This window comes from Ursus maritimus, unplaced genomic scaffold, assembly GCF_017311325.1.
Source record: "Ursus maritimus isolate PB19 unplaced genomic scaffold, ASM1731132v1 scaffold_9, whole genome shotgun sequence".
Classification (NCBI taxonomy): domain Eukaryota; kingdom Metazoa; phylum Chordata; class Mammalia; order Carnivora; family Ursidae; genus Ursus; species Ursus maritimus.
In genome coordinates, this window is record NW_024427107.1 from 65,409,229 (window position 1) to 65,428,607 (window position 19,379).

Below are 19,379 nucleotides of genomic sequence, written 5' to 3' on the forward strand. Positions count from 1 at the left end.
TGGACCAGCAGCATCAGCATCACCTGGGAACTTGTTACAGATGCCGGTTCTTGAGCCCCACCCCAGATTTACTTACATCAGCCACTCTGGGGGTGAGGCCCAGCCATCTGTGTGGTGACAGGCCTTCCAGGTGATTCTGATGCCCCTCAAGTGTGGGAGCACCGTGCTACAGAAGACAGCTGCTCCTCTATGGAAATCAGACACCCTGACGCATGGATCGCTGTACTGATTCCAATCGAAGACGTCACAGCATGTACAAAGTGCCATTATCTTATGCACCACACCGGAAAAAATGCTGACAATTGCACTTGGATGTGCTGTCAATTATAAAACCCCATCCCTGCTTGCAGTGTTCAAATAGGAAAGAAAGTGTACCTCAGAATTGATATATAAGGAGATTCTGTCAGAAGGCACTGGGTCAACATTTGCTCATTTATCTCTATCTGAAGTTACCTTGACAGCAAGGGCCCTGCTTGTGCTGTCCACCACTATTCCCTCATCTTTACCAGAGACCCTGCTTTGTAGCAGAGGCTCAACAAGAATTGTTTAAATGAGTAAGGAAAAGGACTTAATTCACATCCAAAGAAAAAAGGACCCACATTTTTAGTATCTTGATAGAACGTAAAAAATGTATTTTTTAACTTAAAAACAATTTTCTGTAAGATATCCAACTTATGTGAATTGAAACTTCAAATATGCATGGCGTCTTTTGAAACTGGGCTCTCGTGGAAAAGCTGCTAACAATTTTCAGTCTATAAAAAGACTTAAATTACCTATCTTTTTTTTTTTTTAAAAAAGATTTTATTTATTTATTCGACAGAGATAGAGACAGGCAGCGAGAGAGGGAACACAAGCAGGGGGAGTGGGAGAGGAAGAAGCAGGCTCCTAGCGGAGGAGCCTGATGTGGGGCTCGATCCCATAACGCCGGGATCACGCCCTGAGCCGAAGGCAGACGCTTAACCGCTGTGCCACCCAGGCGCCCCTTCCTAACTTTCTAAAAGAAAGAAATCTTGGGCTGAATTCATGCATGAGGCAGCAATGAAGACCGATTCCTCCCTAGTGACTAAGAATGTGATCTGACTGTTCTTCGCTCACCTTGAGGAACGTAGCTCTGAGTTTAGTAACCATGGACGGGTTTACCCTTATACTCTCCTGCATGATGGACGTGAATCTGTAAAGAGAGATCACTGGTAAGGAGATATCCGTGGAGGCCTTCATCGACGGGAAATGTTAGGCTGGCCACATTACCTGTCAATTAATTGCCAAGCAAAAGAAAGGTCCCCAACGATCTGCATTGTGATCAGGACCTCTTCTTTAATGTTAATGGTTCGGATCATTTGGTGAAGAAACTTGCGAGTATCAGCGAGAAACTGACAGACTTGCAGATTTGATTCCAACTGGTGAAATTCTTGAACCTGTGTCACATAAATACACTTAATTAGAAAATTCCGAACGGCTTCTGTGGTGTTCATTTTTCCCTGAAAACACTTCAGGAAAGTCATGCTGCTTACTAAGAATTTCTTGGCAAAATTTCTATTTCAAATGATAATTCTAGAAACGTATAAGCCAAGTCATAATGTAATGCACAAGTTTCTAGGATTAGAAAATGTTCTACTCTTTTTACTGTGTACGTATATGACGTAATGAGTGGATACTTCCATTTTAGCATTGACAAACACATATTAGAAAATCCTCTTAATTCTGAAGATTTGCATGTTTGCTAAAAAACACAGTAATAGTCACATCACAACCAGGGTATTGACATTTGGACATTATTAAGTTCTTTTGTTGGACTCCTCAAATCAAAATAATGATTCCCCAGCATCCTGAAGTTGTAATGTATATAACTCAAAGTGCCTGGGCCATTGCCGAAATAACTAACACAAATGATAAAAGCCTCTGACATTTACAAAGTTGTTTATAGTTGCACTACAGACTAAAAGATCCAGGAAATGAGCAAAACAGGAACAGTACAAGTGGGCAATTGTAGGCCAGGGAAACTGATGCACTAACAATGGGGAACTGTTTGATGTTGCCATTAACAGTAACTAAAAAAACACCTCTCAAAAAAAAAAAAAAAAGCCTTTATGAAAGTATGCCAAATAAAGTATTACTTCTATCTCTTAAGATGTACACTTATACCAGTTGAGCAGGGCTCCAAGTAAGTATGGATGTTTCAAATAGTTGATGGTTATTATTCTCATGCTTTTATTTTTCATTTTAAACCTAGTTAAGCATACAATTAAAATTTCAAGAGTGGGAAAATATAGTAACTCTTTTTTGAATGTGAGTAGATAATATTTAAGTAGATAAAAACAAACTATTTCTTTTTCCGGAAAAGAAAACATCACTTATAAGCATATGATCATTTTTTTAAATAATATTTTTTATTATATTATGTTAGTCACCACACAGTACATCCCTAGTTTTTGACGTAAAGTTCGATGATTCATTACTTGCGTATAACACCCAGTGCTCCATGCAATACGTGTCTATGATCATTATGCGACTATGGTTATGGTTGTGTATTCCTTTGTAGTTTTTCCCCCCAAAACGCTTCCCCGATCTAGAAATGGTGCCTACACTGCGGTGTTGTTTCAGCTTCTGCCGCCTTACCACCATTTCCCCCATGTTTCTATATTGTTTTTAATTATTTTTCCAAGACTACATGTTTCTGCAAGTGGAAATGTTATCATTTTTGTTGGCATTCTNTTCCTGCTGATCACTTCATTATTTTCCCAATTTTAGGACACTGGGTATAATATTACAGTGAAGAGAGTATGCTTTTTGTTGCTTCTGATGAAATTTTCTCTCAGCTACATTTCCGGGACCAGACTGCAGGGTGGGTCGGAAACTATGATTCATGATCCAAGCGCTGCCATTTAAGAAGGGTTTTCTTACCTCCTCCAGAGCTTGGATGAGCTGCACCGTTTTCCTGCCGGCAGCAGTTGAATCATCGTGATTCAAAGACAGGATTTGTTTTGAGATCTCCCTGAACCAAGCTTGCAGGTTTTCTACGAACACAGAATTAAGGAGACACTGCTGAGACCCCAGGATTCCTGGAGCTGTGGCTCTGAATCTATTCAGGAGCCCCTTACAAATCGAGGTCTCGTTCACAGAGCTTTCGCTGTGTACCTGACATCACCCTGGGGGATTCTCCACACAATAACCACCAAGTGCCTCGGCATGTGACCTGGTAGAAGAGAGGGAACTTTCTATGTCAGTGGCTCAGTCTAACACCTGGTGAACGCAGGTGTGCAACAGAAGGCACGTGAGCGGGGAGGAGTTGGGAAGGAACCGAAAGATGGAACACACAGTTGCCGGGGTGGGGGGAGGGGTTTCTGGAGAAGCAAGGATGGGTAAAGACAGGGGTAGTTTGTCCCTAGGTGAGGGGACAGACATGGGCAGTAGTTTCGGGACAAAAATGACAATGGCATATCTTGGAAGGCAACGAGGGGCAACACGTCAGGAGTGTGAGGGGTTATGTGAACTGCTGAGGGGGTGCCACTCGCATTCACAAACCAATTTCACACAGCAGAGAAAGGGACAGGCACCGATGTGCTCCGGGGACCCTCGGTGTGGCAGGCAAAGCTCAAAGCTTGTCTCACTGAATCTTCACAACCATTTATGGGGGTAGGAATTAGAAGGCATTTCTCCGACCAGGCAACTGATGCCCAGAGACGTTATGGATCCCAGGCAGGGTCACACAGTCACTAAATGGCAGAGCCAGGCTTTCTCAGTGGTCTGGCCAGATTCAAAGGCTTTGCTCTTTAACTCACCAAGTTGATTCCCTTCAGTTTTTTGTTTGTTTGTTTGTTTTTTTGTTGTTTTATCAATGGGATGATTTACTTTAATAAAAGCACTTAAAGGCTTATAATCTGGGTTATTTCAAGAATTGGTATGAGGAACACTAGTTGTAATTTTAAAGTGTTTTTTTGGTAAGCCTGAGGGACAGCTCTGGAGTAGCAGAAAGAGCACAGGGTTCAGGGTCTGAGGTGCCAAGTTCGATCCAGGCTCTGAACCTTCATTACCTTCAGCAAGGGACTACATTTTACAGCTTCAATTCTTTCCATGTAAGGCAAGAATACAGATGTTTATTTCGCAGCCTTATAAGGCTCAAACAAGAAATATTTTGGAAGTATTTCCTAAGCTGAAATATGCTATATAGATGGATAAAGTAGAAGATATTGTTTTGAATGACTTTTGAAGGGATGTTGGGATTTATAAGAACCTAAAAGCGATTAGAACAAAGATGAACATGCCTGATTCTCAAAAACTAATTTGGTTAGATTGTTACAGGTGGTCCCTTGTTTTCTAGAAACAATGTAGTGACCTGCAAAACATGTTGCCAATTTTTATCACATGAATAAAAACACAACCAACTTTTCCCACTAGGAATAATAAAGTAACTTGGAAATACATGTTAGGCCAACCATTCAGCATCAAATAAATCAACAAAAGCCAAATATAGTAATCACAAGATCATATTGGTTAAAAATAGTAGTTTTTTTTAAACAAAAAGCTATACCATTAAGCTTTTTTTAAACAAAAAAGTTAGACTATTCTACTCTATGATTAACTTCATCAGAAATGAATTTCATAGTTAAACATTAAGCATTAAAAAGATAGTTTTTCATCTTAAAATTCAGAATGGTGATTTGAGGGCATTTTGAAAGGTTTCTATCTATATAAAAATTTTAAGTGATACCATAATTTTCTTACAGGTGAAATTTCCTAAAAGAAGCGGAATTAGTATCATTAAGACTTGAGCAATGTTGTTGCAAAAAGTCTGCAGGTCCCCCTTTCTGCCACTAGATGGCAGGAACACCAGGGGGAAAAAGCAGCAAACATTAGAAGCCAAGAATCTTGCATCCCATCTAGGTTAGTAGTTAGTATTATTCTCGAGTGAAGTATCCTGAAAAGATCAGGACGGTTAGGTCCTTTTCGCCCTCCCCACAAATGCACATAAGCTGACACACCAGTGGTGTGTACTATGCTGAGGGTGGGGGATGAATTATGCCCCTATGGACTATGAACCAGAGTGTAACACCCCTCTAGCCCAATCTCCTACTTCCAAAGTAAGAAACCTCAAGTCCAGAGAGGCTATGGAGATTGCCCCAGGGAGCACAAAGCTAAAGGCAGCCAAAACTAAGCTTCGGATCTTCCTTAGCAACCTCCTGGCATATAATGACAACGTAAGGACTTTTTACTCTGCTGCTTTCCAGTAATTTGTGTGCACATTTCAAACACACCAGTATTTCCTCTTCAGCAATTACCATTTTTCTCCACTCGGGTTAGGGGTTTCACTCCTGAAAAGACGTCAGCAAGCTCCGTCATCCGCTCCGAACCCTCCTTCTTGTAATGCTCCCATTTGGCTTGCTTTTCTGAAAGCATTTGCTTGAACATCTGTTGAAAGAGACAGAAAAGAATTACTTAAGAGGAAGTCCAGATTCGGCAGTTTACCAAGAAAGCCGGAGCGAAACCCAATTTATTATAAAAATATATGTCTAAAAGTAACATTACCCTGATGTCATCTCTTAAGCTGTCCTACTTTGTACAAATCGAGGGGCAAAGCTAGACCACTGCTAAGAAGTGGTTTTCAGACCGAACGCACATAAGCATCACCTGGATGGCTTTAAACTTCTCAGATTCCCAAGCCCCACCCTTGAAGATTCTGGTTCAGAAGGTCTTGGGTTGGCCCAGGAGTCAGCATTTTTAATATACAAGAAATTTGGTGGCCACTGCTCGAAGTCCTTTCTAAGTAACAATTTGTGGGGTCGTATCTATTTTAAGGTTGGGAAGGTTGAGCATTATCTTGTCTGATGAGTGGAGAATGAACTAAATTACCCACAAAAGTTCTTTCTTTTTGATCACACAGGTCTGTTTGTGAAGTCACTTCTTCATAAAATTAAAATCCTATAAAGGGTTGGGCAGAGGAGGAAATGGTGTATCTCAAGGTTCTGTTTTGTTTTCCCTTGAAATAAATTTTAGAAACATATTTAAGGTATGTCACAAGCGTACAGGGGTTTATTTCATTGGGCTCCTAAGGGGTAAATATGAGAGTATACAGATTTTTCTCTTAAGAAATTCTTCATTCCTTAGCATCCCAATGCATTTTTTTTTTTAAGATTTTATTTTATTGGGGCACCTGGGTGGCACAGCGGTTAAGCGTCTGCCTTCGGCTCGGGGCGTGATCCCGGCATTCCGGGATCGAGCCCCGCATCAGGCTCTTCTGCTATGAGCCTGCTTCTTCCTCTCCCACTCCCCCTGCTTGTGTTCCCTCTCTCGCTGGCTGTCTCTCTCTCTGTCAAATAAATAAATAAAATCTTTAAAAAAAAATTCTAAAAAAATCTAAAAAAAAAAAAGGAGAGGACATGGGCTTGATGATAGGTTCTGCCACACAACACATATTTTTAGTTTCTTCAAAATTCTAGTCACTGTCCCGAATGTCTTTATATTCCTTTTGAAAAGCTGTACCAGGAATAAATTAAGTACTCTAACAGTGTTCTGGCTAACAGAGTAAAGAAGAATTACTGTTTAGTAGCTGCATTATACCACTGGGCTTATTGTATCAGTTAAAACTCCATCAATCATTTTGAAGTTTGAAACAAAGGGAAGTTTATACTCTTGATAACAAGACAAACTAGCTGAGCTTTTTTTTTTTTTAAGGATTTTATTTATTTATTTGACAGAGATAGAGATAGCCAGCGAGAGAGGGAACACAAGCAGGGGGAGTGGGAGAGGAAGAAGCAGGCTCCCAGCGGAGGAGCCTGATGTGGGGCTCGATCCCAGAAGGCCAGGACCACGCCCCGAGCCGAAGGCAGGCGCTTAACGACTGAGCCACCCAGGCGCCCCTGCAATGAATTTTAAAAGATGGAAGATTTCATTGCAGAAAAAGGGATCAAGACTGGTGGAATTTTGTGGGGCCAGAGGAAGAGGAATCTCAGTGATCAGGCAGGATGATTAAGCAATGAAAGTAAGAAGACGAGGAACCGTCAGAATTATTTATAGAGTCTGCCCTATCTTTTTGAATGCCTGGGATCAATCAATGCCAGGTGACAAAGCAGCAGTGACAAAAATAACACTGTGAGGCCTTCATCACAGACCAAATGGCTTGAAGCCCTTTAAACACTCATTCACAGGTTGAACTCACAGGTTTCATATCTTGTAAGATGGAATTTGGAATAGGGGATGGTCTTTCAATTAGGAGATGTACCTTCATACAAAGATTAGAAGAAACACAGGTCCAATCAGTGTGTTTACAGTAGAATCAGAAAGTGATTCTAGAAAAAAGGGTTGGGGTGGGAGGTAGGTTAACGAACTGAGCTGAACTATAAGACATTAAATATTATCTTTGTTTTGCTTGATCTGTATTGGGTGGTTGTTTTTTTGTTTCTACCAGATCTTTCTCTTTTGAAGATCTTTCACAGCGAGTGGGTCTTCTTTTCCTTCTACCAGAACAGACAGAAGGAAGCAGCCTGCTCTATTCCAACAGATTCCAGGAAAAGATTAATGATTAGAAATGCAGGCTTGGCCAGGCAGATGACCCAGACCTGTCCTGATTTCCATGCAACACCACCAAGCTTCAGGGGGGAACTGGCCTCGTTTCAGGACCCTAACTGGACTGACTGCACTGATTCCTCAGGGGTGACTCCCACTTGCCTCTGCAGTTTGCTCTGACCAACAACTAAGGTGCCTGGTTCCTGCTCTTGGATCTTTCTTGGCTTCTCATCTTGGCTTAATCTCTTTCTCTTCCCCACTGCACTGAGAGCTCCTTGATGGTAGGGACATGCCTTGTTCATTTTTGAATTCCTAGCACCTAGCTGGGAACAGAGCAGGTATTCAATAATGATTTGCTATTCAGAGGGAAAACATTAACATTATTAAGAAGATCAAAAAGGGGTAGCGTTTCTCTGATCTTACAAAATGATACCCAGACAAGGCACTGAAAACACTCTGCACATGCATCAGCATGCATTAGCACGAGGTCAATAATCAGCATGTACTTTTCCTGAGCTACTTAATGGGGGAACACAATGTCCTCGCATACCTAGAAGATAAAGAAACATCTAGCATACCACTAACCAGACTGAGGCAAGGTGAAGATCCATTCCAAATGGGCATTAACGTCCCCGGTTAGTTCCTGGGCCCACCTGATCCAAACCCCCAAAGTTACTGGTTACAGAACTTAGGTGTTCCTGGGTATCTGCCATTTTTATTATGCCCACAGAGGCTTTTTTAGCCCTAAGACTGACCAACCTCAGAATTTCCTTCAGGGAACTTGAAATCCTTAAAATCCTTAAGTTGACCTTGTTTAATTGCAAATCCTCCATCCAACTTAAGAGCCCTTTCTAACAGGTTCTCATGGCTTTTCAGATGAAGACTGAAATCCTACAAGGCCAGGCCTGGGCTGGCTCCTGCCCACCTTTCAACCTCGTATCATACCACTTTCTCTTGTATTCTCCCCTCTAGCCAACTGGTCTTTCTGGTCCTTGAACTGGTCATGCTGTTCCCTACCCAAGAGGACTTGGGCATGTTCTGCCCTCTTTCTGGCATGGTCTCCAGATGGCTCCCAACCTTTGTCTTAGCTAACTCTGATAGGTTCCTTCTTTGGGTCCCTTCAGAAGCTCTTGCTTCTCTTCTCAGGGAAGTTGGGGATAGCATCTTTGACTTTAGGTCCTCAGAGAACTATGTCCCTTTCCTTTAGAGCACGTCTCTCAGTTTGCATTTACATTTTCCTTAGTGGGACTCTCTGATTACTGTTCGTAGTCTCCCCTAGATTGCTACCTCCACAGTCTTGTACAATTTCCCCCAACACCGCCTCCGCCCAGCAGTAGGCACCAAACGCCTGTTCAATGTTTAATCCTGTCGTTTTAGTGTAAGAACTATCTCAGACAGCTAGAATCTGTAGCCTGAATCAGAGACACAGTTATGGAATCCTAATCCTTTAAAAATATTTTTAAGCTTAAAAACACTAAGATATTGGTGATTATTTATTCAAGAGTTTTACCTCTTTGAGTATAAACTCAAACTGTGCAGTATCCAACAGCAACTGAAAGAGGATCTTGGGATTGTACCGAGAGTCTGTTAGAATCTGGTCCTTGATTTGACGAAGGCGTTTGTTGTTTGGGTCACAGGCTAGAAATGGGAAGAAAAGAGTTCCCAATTTATTAAATGTGTAGAAAACATGAAATATAAGAGGAATTCTTTTTTTTTTTAAAGATTTTATTTATTTATTTGACAGAGATAGAGATGGCCAGTGAGAGAGGGAACACAAGCAGGGGGAGTGGGAGAGGAAGAAGCAGGCTCATAGCGGAGGAGCCTGATGTGGGGCTCGATCCCATAATGCTGGGATCACGCCCTGAGCCGAAGGCAGACGCTTAACCGCTGTGCCACCCAGGTGCCCCTATAAGAGGAATTCTTAAAAACTTTCATTTTCATTCATTTTAAGCAGTTAAAAGTAAGCAAAATGTATATCAATAACACACGGAAAAATAAACTACAGTATATTTATGCCATGAATAAGTACAATTGAACTTTTAAATATGACAGTTGGATCGACAAGGAATGTCATTCATGATATACTGCAGAATGAGCAAAAGCAAATGGCAGAACAGCGTTCCAAATTCTGTAGGCATTCTGGGACTGGTTCATTACTGGCTGTCCAATATGGAGGGGCACAGCCTTCTGACACCATTCTGTCAGTGGGCAGCCTCCTTATGTCCTGTCTGTTCGGGCTGGCTTTTGGTTTAGGCATTGCTCTCTGCCATTCAGGATGGACACTGTCAGGTTTTGAGTCTGCTCTCCTCAGAAAGGCCTGTTGGCAAGGTTGGCACATCTGGGAACCAGATTTCGGGAGATGCTACCATTTCAAGAACTAGTAAGAGTGGGCCACTATGCCTTCACTGTTCGTACAATGTGTTTTATGAGGAACACCTGCTTTCCTTCTAGGAGTCTGGAATTTTGGTACTTGCCAGGCAGAGGCTGCCTGTGCTCAGCCCCTAATAAAAGTCCTGGGCATGGAGTTTCTAAAGAGGTTCCCTGATTGGCATCACTTCACACATGCTGTTGCAACGCATTGCTGGGCGGATTAAACACATCCTGTGTGACTCCATCAGGAGGGGACCCCTGGAAGCTTGTGCCTGATTTCCTCCAGACTTCACTGCATGCGCCTTTACCCTTTGCTGATTTTGCTCTCTATCCTTTCGCTGTAATAAATCACAGCCACAAGTACTAACACACACTGTGTCTTCCTAGGAAGTGATCGCAACTGGGGTGGTCTTGGGGGTGGTCTTGGGGGTCCCTGACACCATGAGGAAGTAGGGTTACCCACACAAAGATGTGGCACCTTCAAACAGGAAGAACCAGACCTGGGAGTGTTCTGTTCCTTGTAAAGGCCCGAGGGCATGGCAGGCACTCGAAGCTTCCTGAACTATCTACTACCAAGGCCCAGAGAGATTCTGGCAACTAGGTCAAGGTGACAAAATTAGGCAGGGATGGACACAGAGGCAAAATACCTAATATCCTGATTTCCTGCTCAGCCTCTCACCAACCAACTGAAACTATTTCAAATAAAATAAACAATATGTTAAAGAAAGGTACATAAGAATTTAAAACATTTCTTACATTTGCCAGAATTAGTTTATGGGGCCAATTAGTTATTTAAGAAAAAAATAAGAGAACAGATTAAGGCAGAAATAGTTACAAGTCAAGGTTACCTGGACTATAAATAGCCAAATAAAAAATTTAAGGCAACAAACATTGTCAAAAAGCTCACAGCTGATAAGGTTCAAGGTCCCTGGTTGTTGCTCTGGTGTGAGAAGGCTTTCCTACTTTCTTAGCCCCTCAGCGGTATCCCAGGATGTCAGGTGTATATAGAAGGCCTGTCTTGTATATGTCAGGGGTGTTTTTTTGGTGTTTCAGTTCTGCTGAAGCCTGCAGATGACCATTTTATGTATTGATTTCTAAGCTATTCCATCAGGAGGAGACTCATGACAACCTGGAGAAGGGCTCGGTTCTCATGGGAAACTTCAGGGCGGATTTATTATGCATTCGCCACAACTGTGTGACACTGATGATACAGAGACCATTTTTTCAGCTTCATATCAGCCTAACAAACAAAATCAGACCAGACTTACGAAGAGTTCCACTTGCTTTGTATTAATTCTGATTTAACAAGAAACCTTCCAGAGACTAATTTGCTTTCATTTTTGGAGAGGGAACATCGCCCTCCATTAATAATTAATTCCTTGGTAGAAAGCAGGTATGGTTCCAGCATTCTCAGGGCCTGTCTCTGACATCTGACCTACAAGAATGCAGACTCAGAGAACTGAGGCAACAGATCTTAGAAGCGTGGTAACCTCAGGGTCAGACTTCAGGAGCTGGGCAGCCCTGCCTGGGGAAGGTTGGCTCTGAGCACGTTTCTTCAGAGGCTGCAAGACACCGGGGACATATCCAAAGCCTGGGTGAGAGGCCTCCAGCAGATCAATAGGAGGGAATATAAAGAATATGCATTCCTTCCTGCACATCATGACCGAGACACCATAAAAGCTAAATAAGCAGTTACTTTTCCCACGCATGACTCAGAATCAGAGAGGTAAATCATTTGTTTCTGGTTAACGATGACCTTGTGCAATCAGGTCAGACAATTGCCAGGCACACAAATGAAAAACAGATGTGGCTGAAGATAAATGCCCAGAACACTGTCTGTTGTCCCTGCCAGGGTGCAAATCCAGAAGACTCCCGGCTCCCAGAGTGCAGACACAGAGGTCAGGCGTGGTCGTGTGGAAGAGGAGCGTGAGGCTGAGTCACTGGAAACCCACCGTTGGTTCTATGATAGGATAAAGCGACGGCCTGAATTGTTGACACACTTGAGAATGTAAAACTTTGGTAAAGAAGATTCAATACCGAGTCAGGATAGCAAAATCCTCAAATTAGAACTGGAGTGTATGTAGAAAAGAAACGTGACTAACCAAACCCAGATCCGTCAGATGATTAAACTTCAGCCATGGTATTCGTGCTGTGAGTAAACTGTACATCGGAGAGGGATGGAGGCAAATAAGGGAAATGTGGGGGGTGGGGGGAACAACCCACCAAACTGGAAAGCAGCACTTTTGAGAAAGGTTTAGTAGCTGGAGAGGTCTAGCGTGCAGACAGAAGGCTGAGGAGAAAGTCCGTGTATTTTCAAAGATACAGAGGATGAAGTCCACCTGCTGTCTTTACTGCTGACCACTCACGGACGTGGAACCAGACAGGAGCTAGAGGGAAGAACATCTGGCCTGGAAGAGGGCTACGGGCTACTGTGTGACCGTGGGAGGTTGCAGACCAATCTGGAGTGGGCAGTATTTTTAGAGACACAGACTACACAGCCTCATCTGAAAGAACAACTGTTGAAAGCAGTGCCTGTCTCAGGGTCTCTCTCAAGCAAAGCTGGTTGACGAAAAACAAAAAGCAGGAGGCTTTACAAGGCTGCCGGATGACACACCTGTGAGCGGGAGGCGCACGCGCTCTGGACGAGGGAAATCATTCGTCAACGAACATCAACCCAGCCTTTACTAAGTACAAGGAATTGTGTCAGCTCTGAACTAGCTCAGCTTAGTCCAACCCACTTATTTTTCTCTTAAACTGCTTTTGTTTGTTTGTTTGTTTTTTAAGTAACAGGCTCACAGACTCTGTGGAAGCATCTCCCACAATTTGTGAAGCAACTGAACTTGATGGCCCAGAGTGTCTCCAAGAGGACTGTGGACCAGAAAAGGTGAGATCCAATCTACCTTTAGTAGGCACTCTGGTTTAGCCTGTTCATCAACTCTGTGGGCCCGTGTTTTTCTGTACTTCCAAAATCATACCTTTTTCTTGAACACTTCTCCAGCCTAGAACTTTTTACTTCAAAATCCTATGGGGGGCCAGGCCACTCCAGTGTCCTCTGTGGAGCCTTCCCCGACCACCTTCACCCCTCTATGCCATCAAGCAACATTTCTCTCCTGCTCTGGACTCAAATCCCACATCCTGCCAGATGTGTTTTGCACATCTGGATTTTACTTACTGGATTAGCTCTTGTATTAGTTTTCTGCTGTAACCAATCACCACAAACTTAATGGCTTAAAAAGACGCAACTGTATTCTCTTATAGTTCTGGAGATGAGACACCTGAAATGGGTCTCAGTGGGGTAAAATAAAGGAGTCAGCACATCTGTGCTCCTTCTGGAGGCTCTGGGGGAAATCCTGTTTTCTTATCTTTTTCAGCATCTAGAGGCCACCCGTATTCCTTGGCTTGTGGGCCCCATTCCATCTTTAAAACCAGCAATGGCCTGTTGAGACTTTTCATGATGCCACCTCTCTGGTTCAGACTCTTCTGCTTCCCTCTTGCCAATTCAAGGATCCTTTGATTACCCTGGACCCACTGGGATAATCCGAGATAATCTAACCTGATAAAGGGACCATTCAGGTGGGCTGTTGACTTGTCTAAGTAGACACAAAAATGACTAACTTAAAAAGCAACTTGATTCTCGGGGTGCGTGGCTGGCTCAGTCGGTTGAATGTCCCAACTCCTGGTTTCAGCTCAGGTCATGATCTCATGGGTTGTGAGATCAAGCCCCTGGCAGGCTCTGGGCTCAGTGGGGAGTCTGCTAGAGATTCTCTCCCTCTTTTTCCCCTTCTCCCCCTCCCCCTGCTCACGCACATGCATGCTCTCTCTCTCTCTCTAAAATAAATAAATCTAAAAAAAAAAAAAAAGAAAGAAAAGGCAACTTGATTGTCTTCCAAAGGCTAAAGCATTTCTGGATCATGGAGCATGTCTTAATTCTGAAAGCCTTTATATGGAGCCATGCAGATGGGCACACCTTTGGCACATTTACCTGAGTCGGCCGTGTGAAGCATCAGCCATCGGATGGCAACGTTGCAGTCCCTCAGGCAGTTCAGAAGCTTTGGGATGTTGTCCAGAACCATCTCCTCCCTTAAATAACCTTCTTTCAGAAACTGTTGGACTTGAGCGTGCACTCTTTCACTGACAGTAGCGTATCTGCTTGACTTGTACAATGAAAAACGGAACACCCCGATTAACGTTTTCAAAAAGAGAAAATGATTTTCCTTGAAAACAAATCACATTCAGATGAACCCCTGGACAAATAATAACATTTCTATAGAAGATGAATAACGTATGGACCATAGTTGGTAAGGCTCAAAGGCATGTGGTTTATTGGGCATTTTTGAAAAGGACGGTGGACTCAGAACCAAGAGAATCCTAAATTCTACCTCCAGCTATGATTAGATACTGGTGTGACTTTGGATTTAACCTCTCCCTCCTGGTTTCTGCAAATGTCACCTGGAGAACTGGGAACAAGTGGTTCCAAGGGCCCCTTCTATTCTTAACTTGGGTGGAAAAGAAACAGAAGGGCAGAAGCTCAACGGCCTATTCTTCCCATAATTAATGACAAAGAAAGCAGAGCAGAAATACCCAGGAGAAGAGACTTCTACAGGCAGATGAAAGCACAACAAAAATATGCCTCAGTAGATCAAAAGTGAATTTTCAAACCAGCCTTTTGGAAATTTGGTCATTCTGCTTTCCCCAAAGCAAGAGGTAGACATTAAACATCATTAGCCTAGTCGAGGTAGTTTAAAACTATCACCAGGTGCTTCATCAGAGGACTCTGAAGATCTTAAAAAGGCACCAAGGAGAAAATGCATTTTGGAAAGTAATTTTAGTAATTAAAAAGTAATGCCCTTATACCAGTAAGTATTGGAACAGCTGCTTTCTCTAATATATTTCTAGGAGACATGCCAACGTTGAAATTATTTTGTGCATTATTGATGGAATTCAATTAAATTGAATAAAACATGCTGAAGTTCTCTGAGTCAATCTCGTTCTATCTGCACTAGAAACTCAAAAACTTAGACAGCCAGGCTGAGGAAGATAACTGTTTAGAAATGTCAAGGATACTGCCCAACAAAGAGATTTTTATTGCTCTATTTACTTCGGAATTTCCTTCTGCCTTGCATTCTTTATTTTTTTAATTATTTGTTTATTTATAAAATCAATTAATTAACATATAACGTATTATTAGTTTCAGAGGTAGAATTCAGTGATTCATCGGTCTTATAGAACACTCAGTGCTCATTACATCACATGCCTTCCTTAATGTCCATCACCCGGTTACAGATGAATGGATAAAGAAGATGTGGTATATATATATACATACATATATATACATATGTGTGTGTGTATATATATATATACACATACAATGGAATAATACTCAACCATCAAAAACATGAAATCTTGCCATTTGCAATGAGGTGGATGGAACTAGACAGTATTATGCTAAACGAAATAAGTCAATCAGAGAAAGACAATTATATGATCTCACTCAAATGTGGAATTTAAGAAACAAAACAGGATCATAGGGGAAGGGAGGGAAAAATAAAACAACGAAATCAGAGAGGGAGACAAATCATAAGAGACTTTTAATCACAGAAAACAAACTGGGGGTTAACTGCCTTGTGCTCTTATCAAAGAGAATGTAACCATTTAAACTTTAAGGAGATGAAATGTCTCCGGTTTTGTTGCTTCTTTCTCACATCGGAGAGGTTGAATTTAAATTACAGTGACAGGACGTGTTATGTACATTCAGTTACCATCCTCAATATTCATCCTACTAGTGAAAAATTAAAATTCCAGCTACCAAAGACGTTCTGTCCACAAGGACACAGACTTCAGCTAGAATAAGTGAAGTCAATTGGGGTCATGTGACATACTGATTCATCTAAGGATGTTGAATCTTAGGACCCAAGTCTCCCACTTACATATACCATGCTAGTTAAAAATCTATAATTACCTATCTTATTAGGATGTGCAAAATTTGCCTTTCGTTAATCACCGCACTTAAAATGTCTATGTGGACATTTTCAAAATTCCTTGGGAACTCTCCTCATTTCCTACCCCCCTGAAGCAGGCTTGCAGCTGTTAGGAGAATCCTTCTGCACTGGCCAGCACCTACCTGTTCTCTGACGTTTGAAAGGTCCAGGGTATTGTTTAAAGCAGTCTTTGCAGCTTTATATGGTTCCCAAGCATCTGCTAGATTAACCGTGATCCCCATGTAAATACTAATTACCTGGAAGAGGACACATTCATCCAGTATGTTAAATACCTACTCACTTGGAGGGAAAGTTACAGAAGACACTGCCCACTCCTTCCAGTTCACACTCCATTGCAATGAAAAACCAACAACTGGCCAAATAGAGAGGTAAGCGTTCTGTCTTAGGGGCACTTTGGAACAAGGGTGACAAGAGCTACTCACGGGAAAATGACTAAATCAAGGCTGACAGAAAAGCAGACTAGAGCAGTTTTCACCTCAGCCTTTATGTAACTAAAACTGACTGAAAACTCCAAAGGACTTTTTTTTAATGGGGTTATATCTATTGATATTTATCATATTACACATTACAATGGAGACCTTTCAAGAACTATTTAATTCACTTCAAATAGCAATATGAAACCCGCTATATGCTAACAAAAAATGTTTTTCATTAAAAAGAAAAAATGAGACTACATGTTGCCCAGAAAGTTTTGTGAGAAGGGTGGCATCACTTCCCCGTTTTTTCTTGTCTCTGTAACGTCCGGCCTAACTGAAGACGGCCAGACTCACACTTGGCTCCCACGTTCGGGCTCCTCAGGCACTGTTTGTGTCAGGGCCTCTGGAAACGCAAAGTGCACTTGGGGAAGGCTGAGAGAAGGCACAGAGCACCTTGGTGTTATCAGAAACACAGTTTTACCTCACTGACCCCTGGAATGAGCCTGGGGGACTCCGAGGGTTCCCCAGTTCACACAAGACTCTCTCGACTAAAAGAAACGAAGTATTATTTCTGCGGTTCTTTACCCACCTACTTCAGTCTGTATAAAACTGGGATGATTTGTCAGAGCTAAAAGTTGCCTGAGGCATCCTGTGGTCCTGGGGATCCTTTCTTTTTGGTGGGAGGTGGAAAAGCGGGGAGGTTGGATCCCCAGTTCCATTTCTTTAACAGTCACTGGGCCTCGTCATGCTTCCTTTTCCTTCTTGAATCGGATTTGGTATTTATATATTCTTGAGAAAATTTTCCATTTCTTCAGAGTTTTCAAATACATTGGCATAAAGTTGTTCAGAAGTTTTCTTATAACTTTAAAAGTTCTTTAGTGTATCTTAGGTCTGCTTTTTCAGTCTTAACATATTTAAACTTGCCTTCTCTCTCTCTCTCTCTGGTCAGTCTCACTAAATATCTATTTTATTACTCTTCAAAAAATCAGCCTTTGTTGTATTGATCTTCTCTCATTTCCTTTTTGTTCAGTTCAATACACTGCTGCTCATATACTTCCTGACTTCCTTTCACTTGACCTTTTCTAGCCTCTTAAGCTCAATATCTAACTCATTTATTTATTTTTTAAGATTTTATTTTATTTTATTTTTAAGTCATCTCTACATCCAACGTGGGGCTCAAACCCACAACCCTAAGATCAAGAGTCACATGCTGCACCGGCTAAGTCAGCCAGGCACCCCTCTAACTCATTTATTTTTAATTGTTCTTGTTTTTTAAATAAACATATTTAAGGTTTCATTTACTTCATTTACCTTGAAAAGCTGTTTTAGTCATTCCCATGAGCTTCACTTTGTAGTATTCTGATGAGCAATTCTACATATTTCTTCATTTACATCGTGATTTCCTCTTTTTTTTTTAAGATTTTATTTACTTATTTGTCCCAGAGAGAGAGAGAGCACGCACAAGCAGGGGGAGTGGCAGGCAGAAGGAAAAGCAGGCCCCTGCTGAGCAAGGAGGCTGACGCAGAACTTGATCCCAGAACCCTAGGACCATGACCTGAGCCCAAGGCAGGCGTTTAACCAACTGAGCCACCCACACGTCCCACTGTGATTTCCTCTTGAACACAGAAGTTGTCTGCGAATGTACATTTTTTCCAAACACTTAAAAATATCTTTTAAGCGTTGGCTTCTAATTTAATCATGCTACAGTAAGAGAATACAGTCTACAGACTAACGTTGTTCTTTTAAATTTTGTTGACTTTGTGATCTGATGTTTCCCAACTTTCATGCATATCCTTTCAAATACACATGGTACATCTATTAAGGACTTCTGAAAGAGCAGGATTATATATAGAAAGAGGTATATTAAAATTTCCCATCATGATTATGGTTTCATCAATTTTTACATGTTATTTTGTTTTTGTTTTATATATTTTGAGTATTTCACTGGGTGTGAATTTATGAATTGACCGTGGATTATTCTTTTTAAAATGATATATGATCCCTCTTTATCCCTATTAGTGTTTTTCTTTAAAATTCTCTATGATGTGATATTAATATTTTCTTCCTGGCTTTTCATTGGCTGGCATTTGCCTGGAATCTCTCTCTCTCATTTTAATTCCTTTATAGAAAAAAATATTTATTTATTTATTTGAGAGAGAGAGAGCAGGGGAAGGGGCAGAAGAGGAGGGAGAGGGAAGACTGTGCTGAGTGTGGAGCCCCACACGGGGCCTGATCTCACGACCCTCAGATCACAATCTGAGCTGAAACCAAGAGTCAGACCCTTAACTGAATGAGCCACCCAGGTGCCCCAATTCCTTTATTTTAGTGTGCCAGGGGTGTTTTTTAGGAGTGTATCTTGTAAGCCTCGTATAACTGGATTTGGATGTTCCTTCACATTGAAAGTGTTTCTGTTTCTGATTATAGTACTATGGTCAAAACTCTTTATTAAGCTTAAGCAAATGAACCCAGATTGTCAGAGTCTTCCTCCTGGTTGCTCAGCTCCTAGCTCCTAAGCATGATGTGTTCGTGGATAGGAAACATCATCTCCTCACTGCGGGCTGTTCTCCCTACAGCTCCCTAATCATAGCTGTGATTCAATGGCCAGTAGGAAGTGAAACAGAAATGAGCTACCTGAGAACAGGAGCCAATTCATTGTCCTTTACTAACACCTCTGTGTACAAAGAGAACATCTCATCTACATTGAGTATGTTAAGTCAGTTCTATCGTTTTAAGAATTAATATTTTGGGGTGAGACAATGTTTAAAAAGTCACAAGCACATCCCTGCAGTAATATAAACCTTAACAGCCCCATCAATATTAGCTTACAGGTAGATGAAACTTACCATTGAAGTAAAATTCCTATTCATAAAATAACATTAATTCTGTAAGCTTAGAGTCATGAAATAGAAAAGAATAAAGAAATACTTATGACACAGTTACAATCTCAGCAACTAAAACAAGATACATTTTAATATGCGGTTTTACCTGGACAGTATCCATTTAAGAAAAAAACCCTAGGTTCTTCAGGAAGTTGCGCTGACTTAATTCTTTCACGTTACGATTTAGAAGATTCTCAACATACTTAGAGTAATTT

At 41.6% G+C, this 19,379-nt stretch overlaps 1 protein-coding gene and 1 long non-coding RNA gene across 8 annotated transcripts in view; one reads left to right on the plus strand and one right to left on the minus strand.

Moving 5' to 3' along the window:
- The window catches only part of WASHC5 (WASH complex subunit 5), a 59,169-nt gene that overhangs the window by 28,240 nt on the left and 11,550 nt on the right, over window positions 1-19,379 (minus strand). For all 4 annotated transcript variants that reach the window (XM_008689337.2, XM_040625755.1, XM_040625756.1 and 1 more), the window contains 7 exons: window positions 15,992-16,105; window positions 13,853-14,024; window positions 9,011-9,138; window positions 5,277-5,406; window positions 2,902-3,014; window positions 1,249-1,415; window positions 1,096-1,171 (listed from right to left, as the gene is read on the minus strand). In XM_008689337.2, coding sequence (XP_008687559.2) covers window positions 1,096-1,171; window positions 1,249-1,415; window positions 2,902-3,014; window positions 5,277-5,406; window positions 9,011-9,138; window positions 13,853-14,024; window positions 15,992-16,105 — 900 coding nt within the window. The remainder of the gene's footprint in view (window positions 1-1,095; window positions 1,172-1,248; window positions 1,416-2,901; window positions 3,015-5,276; window positions 5,407-9,010; window positions 9,139-13,852; window positions 14,025-15,991; window positions 16,106-19,379) is intronic.
- Window positions 1-19,379, plus strand: part of LOC103661625 — a 47,519-nt gene that overhangs the window by 24,690 nt on the left and 3,450 nt on the right. Inside the window, exons 5-6 of one of the 4 annotated variants that reach the window (XR_005833649.1) lie at window positions 12,655-12,754; window positions 13,242-13,626. This is a non-coding gene — a long non-coding RNA (uncharacterized LOC103661625). Of the gene's footprint in view, window positions 1-2,910; window positions 3,873-12,654; window positions 13,627-19,379 lie in introns of those variants that run through there. The other 3 variants (XR_005833650.1, XR_568199.2, XR_005833652.1) reach the window with 3 other exon arrangements.